The sequence below is a fragment of the Eschscholzia californica genome, unplaced genomic scaffold (genome assembly GCF_041429995.1).
Source record: "Eschscholzia californica isolate CP2 unplaced genomic scaffold, dmEscCali1.0.p SCAF_3, whole genome shotgun sequence".
In the NCBI taxonomy this organism is placed as follows: Eukaryota; Viridiplantae; Streptophyta; class Magnoliopsida; order Ranunculales; family Papaveraceae; genus Eschscholzia; species Eschscholzia californica.
Genome location: NW_028238420.1, coordinates 29,582,720 through 29,594,090, shown reverse-complemented (window position 1 = coordinate 29,594,090; position 11,371 = coordinate 29,582,720). Strand labels below are relative to the sequence as shown.

The 11,371-nt window shown below is 36.4% G+C and overlaps 1 protein-coding gene and 1 long non-coding RNA gene across 3 annotated transcripts; both read right to left on the bottom strand.

The window, feature by feature from the left end:
- Positions 1-273: 273 nt before the first annotated feature.
- On the bottom strand, positions 274-2,954 carry LOC147549416 (uncharacterized). The gene is made up of 3 exons (XR_015237060.1): positions 2,830-2,954; positions 1,558-1,625; positions 274-487 (listed from the first exon to the last, which is right to left on the bottom strand). It is a non-coding gene; the product is annotated as an uncharacterized LOC147549416 (long non-coding RNA).
- A 2,639-nt stretch (positions 2,955-5,593) lies between these two features.
- On the bottom strand, positions 5,594-11,371 carry HSP89.1 (HEAT SHOCK PROTEIN 89.1). 2 transcript variants are annotated; one of them, XM_086666690.1, is made up of 20 exons: positions 10,895-11,371; positions 10,497-10,694; positions 10,304-10,377; positions 9,692-9,817; positions 9,503-9,596; positions 9,346-9,429; positions 9,060-9,203; positions 8,849-8,962; positions 8,629-8,688; positions 8,468-8,542; positions 8,248-8,352; positions 8,017-8,157; positions 7,776-7,868; positions 7,621-7,698; positions 7,284-7,538; positions 7,074-7,176; positions 6,817-6,991; positions 6,424-6,529; positions 6,247-6,336; positions 5,594-5,965 (listed from the first exon to the last, which is right to left on the bottom strand). In XM_086666690.1, exons 1-20 carry the CDS (start codon positions 10,994-10,996, stop codon positions 5,792-5,794), a joined length of 2,391 nt encoding a protein of 796 aa, XP_086522816.1. In that variant the 5' UTR covers positions 10,997-11,371; the 3' UTR covers positions 5,594-5,791. The 2 variants fall into 2 exon arrangements, with proteins under 2 accessions (XP_086522816.1, XP_086522815.1); XM_086666689.1 differs by having other exon boundaries at positions 8,468-8,545; positions 10,895-11,258.

Sequence of the window (11,371 nt, the reverse complement as noted above, 5' to 3'; positions counted from 1 at the left end):
TAACCATTTTTTTAAAGTAATAAATCAGTAAACACAAAAGGAATACATGTGACGCCCCGTGTCCCAAAATAGACACGACCACGCCCCGGAAACTCACAGACGAGACAAAAATCCGACAGAGTTTCCTCTGTAAATCGAACCGGTCGCAACCTGTAAACCTGTCATGCAAACCATACATTCGCATACACAAAGATATAAACTATCGAGCGGAAGCTAAACAAACTCAACTCAGTTTCGGGTCGAAACCCGAACCACAAACATACAGACGCCCCATAAAACACCGATACAATCTATAAACAACTCTAAGTGTTATATATATACATATTAGAGTTCAGTTCTGCAATAACTACATAACTTTAAAATAATGGAAAACCAATAAACGAAAACCAAAGAAAACGACGCAACACCTCTAGCCTCGTTAGACAAGATCACCGGCTGGAATACAACTCCGCCTCGAGGCTACAACCAAGCACCTGCACACTAACAACTGGTAGGGGGTCAGAATACTCACCGACACGAGTTATTCTGGTAGAAGACCAATCCAAAACCCATCACGTTTTCAAAAGTTCATTTAATAGGTTGTAAACATCATGACAAAACGAGTTACCAAACCAGTTACCATATATACTATATACAAAACCATTTTCCTTAATCTAGCAAGCAATAGCAGTGATTAGCTGCCCACCCATGGTGCGCTCCCAACAAGAGGAGAGTTCCTTAGGAGAACCTAGAGTGCGTTAGATAGTACCAGCCCATTTATGGCACTAGCTAATGCACTAATGTCTCCTCGAGAAAGAAACTTACCCCTAGCCGGTAAGTCTCTCTCCCACTAAGGGACTCCGCAATCATTGAAGAGTTTACCTCATGATACATAATATACCTTAAGTATCTAAATACGTTTTTCTGATCACCGAGTTCGAATAAGAGAGCCGTCCCCCAATTACCATGGAAGGACCTGAACCTCATTCTCTTCGGTACCCTGTCATGCATCTAATGCGATCTTTTAAAATCAGTTTCATTCATTTATCAAAACCAATATTCATATTCGATTCATTATCTTATCAAACACGGAAGTGGAACAACCAATAGCCATATCACACACAAAGCAGAGGGATTCCCAATCAATGTCACCTCCCAGACGAGCGGTCAGGAGTACGTCCCTGAGCCTCGAACTGGAGGCACGAGCACCAATGGCCAGCAAGTGAAGCACTCTACTCCCACAGGTCTCATGACTAGTGTCGCCCACCTCACCGGTCTCACACGGGTCACAACCGTGTCCACATGTCATCCTACCCTCAATGGCAACGTGCCCGTAGGTTGAAATAATTCGCAGTCGGGTACATACAAGAAAATCCCCAGTAGTTCACAATCATCGTAAAATCAGTTCGAAAACATTTCTCATATCGCATCAAAACATTTCAAGCATATTTCAGTTCATCACATAAATCGAGTTTCATGCTACCTAAACTCTAGTTATAATGGCGCATATATAACTATAGAATCTAGCATATTCATTATCTATAAAACCATGCTGGATAAAGAATTCAGAACCCCTACCTCAGTCCTTGTATCACCAAAGACCTCCCCGCCTACCAGACGACCAAATTCCTCCTCATTCGCATACTCTGGGATAAGGAAGAATAACCAAAAATCGAACATCAGGTTCTAAACGAAGAACCTTCGTAAATAAAAAGAATCATTAAGACAAAATCATGAAAACTTAAAAGCAAATTCGCTAACTTTGGAAGACTTCAAGTAACCGAATTGGTCTCTAACTTTCATAGCCATATCCACTGAATACCCGAAATGTATACAAACCAACCAACTAACTTTCCATAAACTTTATTTTTCATTTTAGAGTCTTCATAAGCTGACAAATCATATAATGAACTCCATACTATAAATCTATAGCTGAAACTGTCCATTCACATGAAATATGACAAAATTCGGATAACTATTTCTATTCCAATTTATTTCCAAACTATTCCAAATATGAAATTCGAGCACTAAAATAATTCGGCAGCACCCCGTCTATATTTGGACACCCCGAAATAGTCTTCAATCTCCTAAACATGTTTCTGAACACAAACCATTCGAAGAAATCGAATAATAACCATCTAAATAGCTCCACAGTTCGATCTCAAAAGAAATTAGTACAACTATATAGTATACGAAATAGCTATCATAAAACCACCAAATTCGGACGAAATAGAAAATTCTGAACGGATAGATATGTAGAACAGGTCGAGTGGGATTACCTGGTGTTAGAAAAGTTGTCGTTGAATACAAATAATGATGAATAAAAGAGGGATGGAGATTAGAGGCTTGAAACATGTACTAGGTACACTTTCCTTAAAGCAATATTTGCCCCCTCTCATCGAGATTACTTGAAGGTTACTAGGCAAATTGCTTCCCAAGATATGACAAGCCTTTGTGAAATTGCATCAAGTAATTAATGAAGATTTCACGATAGGAGCATAAGAACATTAAGATATGGCAAAGATATTTGTTTACACAAAAACTAATATAATAGTTTCTTCTCTCTCAAATTCTCTACACTTTGATATATGTTGATCACCAAATCAAATTTGAGAAACACTTATTTATAGAAATCAAAAGACATCTATAATGAAAAGTTGTATCTTCTCCGAAAGATAACTATTAGTAATTAAACTTGAATTCAACTATTAATGTGAATAGTCACAATTATTTACAAATCTCTTTGAACTTTGAATTCAAACTATTATTGTCAATAGTCACAATTATTTATTTTTAACTTTTAATTAGTATAGTATTAATTTTATTAATATTGTCCAAATATTCCAACACCTGGAACAAATTTCGTTGAATTCGGACCACGGAACGCTTCAAATCGATCGAGAAAAACTTATAACTTTTATAAACCCAAAACTTATCAATTTGTTTTCCTTTCTCTGCTTGAGAATCAACTTAATGGAAGAAGCCTTATAAAGTGGCAACTGTGTGTAACGTGTAAAGCTAAGGAAAATAGATGATAACTATAAAGATATTGCTATAAGCGCCCCTCCCATTTTCTTTTTGTTGCCAACCGTAAGTAGGTTTGCTTCCTTTTAAAGCAAACAAAAGTGCTTTGGGCGCCATGTGTCACCATAAGAAGTGGCCAGGAAATTTAATTAGTATTAGGTCCTTGAATCTTATATAATAAATACGTCCCCTCATATTTATATCCAACCAATTCAATTTCCATTAATTATCATTTAACCCCCAATTTGACCTTTTCTAATTGCCAAATAGCCCCTCTTCTAACTGTAGTCATTTATTTCTTCAACCGAAAACATGGGATGTTACAATACAACTCCTCTTTCAAATCTTAAATCGATAGTGAGATTTGACTACAAATCATTTGTTCTGGATAACAGACATTGTCGGTTAGAAATACGAAAGATATTGAGTTGTTCCAATCCTTAATCTTTCTCCATTAATTCGGAAAGAAAGTGTTTTTGATTGATTTACAAATAAATAAAATCAAAGTAGTAACCAGTTTCACCAGTGATTCGATTAGAGACTCGTTGAGTCAATTCGTTGAATCGGCACACCGGAAAACCAACAATCTTAAGACAGTTGATCTAATTTACTTCGGTGTACTGAACTAATTTTTTGTGTAAGACAGAAAGAGATAGCAAGTACTGGTGAAGTTACAGTAAAAAGTGTTGGTCCTACCCATGCCGAAAATTTTCAGAATATGAACCTATGTGCGGTTGTTTCTGAAGTTAACCTGGTCGGAGATTCAAAAGAATGGTGGGTTGACACTGGAGCCACTAGGCACGTCTGTGGATACAAAGCCTTGTTCTCTACCTATACCAAACTTGAGAAAAGCGAGACACTGTTTATGGAAACGTTGCAACAACTCAAGTTCATGGGAAAGGTAAAGTGATTCTGAAGTTCACTTCAGGAAAAGAAGTAACCCTTAATGACGTCCTGCATGCACCAGACATTCGAAAGAATCTCGTGTCTGGATCTCTACTAAGCAAGAAAGGATTCAAACTTGTATTTATTTCCGATAGTTTTGCTTTATCCAAAAGTGGGATGCATGTTGGAAAAGGGTACTTATGTTGGGGGCTCTTTAAAATGAATGGTGCAACTGTAACTCCAAATATTATTAATAAAGAAAAAGCATTAGCTTATGTTGTTGATATTAATTCTTCGAAAAAAATGTCAAAAGGGGTCATGTTCATTATAACTCTTTGAGAAAGTTAATTGACATGAACTTAATCCCAAAGTTTGATTTGGAACGAAAGTGTTTCTGATTGATTTACAAATAAAATCAAAGTAGTAATCAGTTCCAGCAGTGATTCAGTTGGAGACTCGTTGGGTCAATTCGTTGAATCGGTACACCGGAAAACCAACAAATACAAATCTGTTCAAATAACATTCTAAAAAAAACTTGACCAATGAGGTAAGGGAAGAAGCCGGATCATCTAATTTGTGTACCATCACAGGTAACAACTATAAACGCCACATAATTGAAACGAGAATCTGATTTGCTCCTGAGGAAACAAGAATAACGAAGAATATCCAAGATGTATTTTAGCTAACAAAAAAAAAAAAAACAAAAGAAATGAACTTTAGAAGATTTAGAAACCTCTACTCCAAGAAAGTACTTAAATTGACCAGTACTTTTAAGAAAAAATGTTTTTCTAAACGTCATTGAAAGGAATAGAATTTTTTTTATCGTCGTCATTATCAGTGATCATGATGTCATCCACCTAGAAAAAAATATAAATAACAGAGGGATGAATAATTCATAGAAAAAATATAAATAACAGAGGGATGAATAATTCATAGAAGATTGCATAAACCTTCAGACTTTCCAACCATATAACTATATAAGAACCTGATAAATAAATAAAAACCAAAAAAAAAAAAGGAATTACTCCACTCCGTTTACCGAACATTACCTTGTACGTAATATTGAATATTGATACATCTCAAACATCCACAAATGAAGAGTTGGGAATTGGTTTTGGACATTCATGATGCAAATTCTAGCCTCACTACAGTCATATCATTATAGGTAACTACTGTTGAACTGGCTGATTGTGCATTTATCCCAAAAACAGAGGGTCACAAATATGAGCCACACTAGAACCAGAATCCATCATTTAATGACTTAGGTTTCAAACTATAAATAAAGTAAAAGTGGAAAACTTACATTAGAACTTAGTGGAAAGGGCTTTGCGGTAACCTTAAGGCCATGTTTGGCACGTGAAAAGTAAAAGTTAGTTTTGGCAAATGCTCGAGCTAAAATGTCGTTTTGAACATATATTTGGTTTCAAATATCTGTATATATTACGATATTTTGATTTTGATTTTTGACTTTCCACGGAAGTTAATTACGATCAAGAAATTGAAAGTGAACTATTTTATGGAACTATGATTTGTAAAGAATTGAAGTCATAAAATTAAACCTCGTACCAAATGGTAGAATTACCTATTTACACAGAAGTTCTTTTATTTCATGGAAATAGGTGATACCAAACACACCCTAAGAGATTCCACTTAAACAGAACAAAAGTCTTTCTCCGAGAGAGTAAACAACGGAAAGAGAAGCATATAAAACCAAAAAATCTTATTAGGAAGCGGTAGACATTCTATTCGTTCAAGATCATCAATAGTGTAACAGTACATCCTAAATTTATGCATCTCCATCAATTTAACTCATCAAAATTAACTTGCTCATTTCCACCACCAATTTAACTTACATTCCTACTATTAACTTTACCTACCAAAATGTGAGTACACATTCTGAACATCATTTCTGAGTACCAGCTTGAACTGGCTCAACCACCTCTGCTTCAATTATCTCCGGTGTTACAACACTGTCGTTTTGCTGCTGGATCTCAACTGTGGGTGCTGACCATTTCCCCGAAAGCGCAGAACCCATCATCTCGTATATCTTTCCACCAAGTTCAGCTGGATTCTCAGCCTGCAAAACCCGTTAAGTATTAGATACTTGAAAACTAAATAACAAAAAACAATCGAAACAAATGCATCAGACAAGGAATAATTCAATTCAAATGAATAGATAAGAAAAAATGTATACTTGATGAAGAAAACAAACATGCTGATACACTTGTGAGTTTAACTAAGTTTGTATCTAACAGGGATTTAAGATACAGCTAAGGAACACTTTAAAGAGCACTAAATCGTAATGAACTAAAGAGTGCGAAAGCATGAATATCAAGAAATAGAGAATATAACACTTACAGTGAATCCACTAGAAATTAATGCTGTATTGTACAAAAGATCAATAGCTCTCAGTGCTTCCGGATCTTCTGGGGTACTTTTGTAGGCAACCTGCACCGAAACATATTCCAACAGTTAAACATATTCATCGGTTGAAGTCAACATGTGCAATGAGGATACTGGATTGTTAGTCCTTACATTCAAGCTTCTGATGATTGGGTGATCGGGGTTGATCTCAAATACCCTCCTGCCTCTCATGTAATCTAAAGAAGACGTGTCTCCAAGTGATTGTGCCTTCATCAGTCTGAAACAATTTCAGTTAAACCATGTCCAACAGTGAGATATAAATTAGAAATCAGGGGAAAATCAGAAAAGAAATCTAGACTAATAGTCAGTAGGCACGTCTCATATATGAGAGATGTGTTCGGAAAAAATTATTGAAGTGATCCCAAAAGTTGATTAATATACATACGCACGAAAAAGAAAAAATTTAACTTGTGACAATCAATTATATGTAAATGTCTAAAATATAGTGAAGATTCAACGAGGGTTGTTCCTTTTCATTTTTTTTTTAAATCAGGGAAGACTCACCTCTCCATGTTGGCGGACCAACCAAACTTCCCAGATACAAGTACACAAGGTGAGGTGCTTAGACGGTTGGTTATTTGGACACTAGCAACTTTATCACCCAACTGCTTTTTGATCCAATCACATGTTCCACCAAACTCCTGCTTTATCTCTTTCACCTTCTCCTCATTCTTATCACCTTAAATAACATTTCAGAGAGTATCAGTCACTTCTCTTCCTGTAACCCAACCAGCTATAAACAAGAAATTTCTAAGGCTTACCCAAATCCAAGTCTTCCTTGCTGATGTCAACAAAGTTCTTTTCTTTATAGGCTTTCAGGTTTTGGATGGCAACCTCGTCGATGGGATCCACCAAAAATAGCACCTACATCAAACATATTAAGGGAAGTCGATGTAGACAAAGTAAAATATATAACAAAAACAATTGATCAAAATTAGTTATATATCATCGAAAGTAAAAGAAAATCATACCTCAAAACCCTTCTCCTTAAGTTTCTCTAGGAAAGGTGTATTCATTGCACTTGTAATACTATCTGATGCAATGTAGTAAATATCCTTCTGCTCGGGCAACATGTTTTCAACATATTCATCTAGGCTGATCATTTCTTGGTCACTCTGGGAAGAGAAAAACCGAAGCAGTGGAGCAATACGCTTATGGTTCTCGCGATCTTCAATGCAACCCAACTTCAGATTCTTGCCGAAGTTCTCCCAGAATTTCTCGTAATCCTGTACCGGAGTAACAGAAACAAGTCAAATAGCTGCCACAGGGGTTCTCATGAGCTTAGTCAATGGCAAAATAATTAAGTACCTCTCTGTTCTCACTCATAGATAAGCCCAAGATCATATCAAAGGTTTTGCGCACCAACCGCTTCCTCATAATCCGAACCTAGCAAGGTACACCAATATCATCAACATGAACTGGATGGAAAGAAATGAATCAAAAGAAACAAGGGATGTACTTACTATGCGACTCTCTTGAAGAATCTCACGTGAGACGTTCAGTGGAAGGTCATTTGAGTCTACTACACCCTTCACGAAGCTAAGATATCGAGGAAACTAGACAAGCAAAACAAGGGTATATGTATAATTAGTTGTGTAAACAGCTTTTACTTTTAGTACCGAAGCTAAGATTAATGAACAAATATAAAGAGAACAACATAACAGGGTAAAATAATAAACAGCTCGTTATATTCACTCATCCTACCAATTCTCCGTCAAAGTCATCTGAAATGAACACTCGTTTAACATAAAGCCTAATGTTCTTTGTCTTGGGGTTGGTTATGTCATCTTTGCCCATGGGAGTAATAGCCGGTACATATAGTATTGACCTAAACTCAACCTCACCCTGCCAAGAAACACTATAGTTAGCTCCATATACTAAAAGGAAAATTCAGCAGAAATATCTGTGACAAACTGATTACTACAACTAAATTACCTCTGTAGTGAAATGGGAGGATGCCAAAGGCTCCAAATACTCATTGAAGGTTTTCTTGTAAAACTCGTTGTAGTCCTCAGTGGTAACTTCCTTTGGGTTGCGAAGCTATAGAAAGAACAGAATATATTTAAATGAGTTTATGAAATAGTGACATTGGTTTCTTATAACATACCCATCTATAATTGAAAAAAATCGTGTAGGTAATAATTTAAAGGCTCACCCATATAGGTTTGGTTTCATTTGTCAATTCCCAATCCCAGTACTTCTCAACAACAGTTTTAGTTTTCTTCTTCTTCTTCTGTTTTCATGAAGCAAAAGTTAGCCAAAATATGGAAGAGGTTGAGACGAAGTGGAATACTAAAATCAACACCTAAAGGGCACCTCAGTTTGACTGTCTTCTCCATCTTTTTTGGCTTCAGCTGGGTCATCCTCAACCTCAATCTGTCAAAAGTATACCAATGGTCAAAAAGTAGAATATGGAATAACAAAATGCATGTTCCCCCACTGTAGAGAAGAAATATCTGATAGGAACTCCAAAGTTGACTGTGCAGAAGAACATTATCTGGAATGGGATATCAATCACTCAACAATATAGTCCTACCTCTTTAGTAAATCCCTTTTCTTGCCAGGTGTATATTGGGAATGAGACAAACTGGGAATAATTCTTTACGAGTTTTTGGACCCTTTCAGGATGTGCAAAACCTTTATCGTCACGCTGAGCACAGCAAGAAAAAACAAACCTTTGACATTAGAATCTCAAGACAGAGAGTGGTACACAAGTACAAAGGAACTGTATAAACAGCATAGATCACCTTGAGATATAAGGTAAGACGTGTTCCTCTTGGAAGGAGCTTCTCTGGGTCAGTCTCCTCTCGAATTGTATAAGAGCTAGCATTAGCCTCTCCTTCCCATACGTATTGTTTATCAGATTTTGCGCTCTTTGTCGAAACAACAACCTATCATACACAACTCATTTTAGCAGCAGCAGAACTTAGTGGGAGAATAACTAGCGTGTGAATCTAATTAATCACCGAAAAGATGAGTAAGAAAATATTTATGTGATTATGGAAACTACAAGATGGTGGGCTGAGACCATACCCGATCTGCAACAAGGAAAGCTGAATAAAATCCAACACCAAATTGGCCTATTAAGTTGTTGTCAGAGCCAGCGTCTTTGCTATCCTGTAGAACAAACACCTTATAAGTACACATTACACTGTAAATGCTAACGAAACAAAGTACCGAGCATACATACTTTCAGTGCTTTTAAGAACTTAGCCGTTCCACTTTGTGCAATTGTTCCAAGACAATCAACAAGTTCTTGACGGGTCATTCCAATACCTGAGTCACTATAAAGCAAGAAAAAAAATCATATGTTGCTTCAATATGTTTCAGAAGATGGGCATACTCGAGGCATCTAAAGTTTGTGAGTCCCAGTGATTACGTGATAGTAATGGTTCCATTATCTTTGTCGGACTGGATGCGGATATCAAGATCAACTGACTCCTTCATAAGCCCTGGCTCTGTAACGCTCAAAAATCTCAGCTTGTCCAAAGCATCACTTGCATTACTGCAGGGAGTGTTTGTCAGCAACAAATTGTCAATAAGCAAACAATCATTTGAAAAGGAATTCTATTAAATCATTAAGACTTGTTATACTATAATATCACATCACATATTATTGTTTTGTATTCAAGAAAACCACAACTTTACATGTAATTAATGGTTGCTCAGTAACCTTAAAAGAGAAAGTCTTCTCATACTCTTATTAATCAATCATACCTATGTAGGGAATAGGTCACACACCCATGTCTAAAATGAAGCATTAACTTCCATCATGATATATTAAATTGTAAAACATTATAAAAATTTACGATGATTACACATGATTGTCAATTAACTGTATAAAGTGTAAACATCATCAAGATTTTGCATCCATGCTCCAAATTTTGAGGATCATAAAAGGTAATCGATTACTCATAGCAAAAGTTACAAGGTACAGCCGAAGTGGGTCGACTACCCTGTCAAAATTAATGGATGTAAGTAAAGCACATACCTAATGAGCTCCCGGAGAAATACTTCTTTGTTACTGTACAAACTATGAACAATGAGATCCATGAGTCGACTAACCTGTCAAAATCAGTAAACGGAAAACACGAAAGAATTAATTATTAAGTCCAACTCCTGTCAAAAGCGATAACAATCATCCATCACAAACTAAAAGCACCATTCAGTTTGAGAAGACGTACCTCGGCCTGGTACTCATATTTCTCAGTGGGTGCATCTGTATTGTCTGATGCTGCTGCAGTTGAGTCAAATCGATTACTCACAAAAAACCCATTTCTCAGTTTGAACTGGTCTGAATCTGAGGTACTGCCTCTTCTTGTTATACTTGTCGAATACAATCTGTTTTTAAATTGGTTTAGCTTGGAATCCTCTACTCCAGCCTAGACAAAAACAATGGAACAAGGAGATAAATTTCACAAAACAACAAAGAAAACCAGGAAAAACCCCCAATATGGAAACCATTATAGATGAAGATTGAGTGCAAAAATGAAACCCTCTCCCAAAACGAAAACCCCTAATTGATTCATAAGAAGCATTTTAACAAACTCTGATGACTAAAGAAGAAAGTTAGGGTTTTTACCGAATTGGAAGATGAAATTTGGGCAGAAGCAGCTAAGTTGCGATATCTTCCACTACCATTTCGTAAGATAGCTGAACCAGACAACCTTGAAAGCTTGTGCATTTTCGAGCTTCAATAGGTATTTTGCAGTGTACGGTTTTTTTTTTCTTCGTCTGCTGTTTTAGGGTTTTAGAGGGTTTAAGAAAGTGACAGTCGAACCTTCTGGAGGAGAGGGTTTGAAAACTATGATGAATGGTAGTTTTGTCATTTCAATATGAACCTCTTGATCCACTTCTGTTATCTTCTCTTTTTTGTTGGACCGATTCCTGGGCCAATTATAGAAATGGATTTCTAAAGGCAGCCCTTATGTTGTTGCTGTAGGCGCTCTAAAACACAAATTTTTCCAACAATTTAAGGGGTGAAACCTGTCCTGTGATAGGCTGCCTTTTTGACATATTTGAACGAAACCTATTATAATGGTCCGATTTTTATATGTAT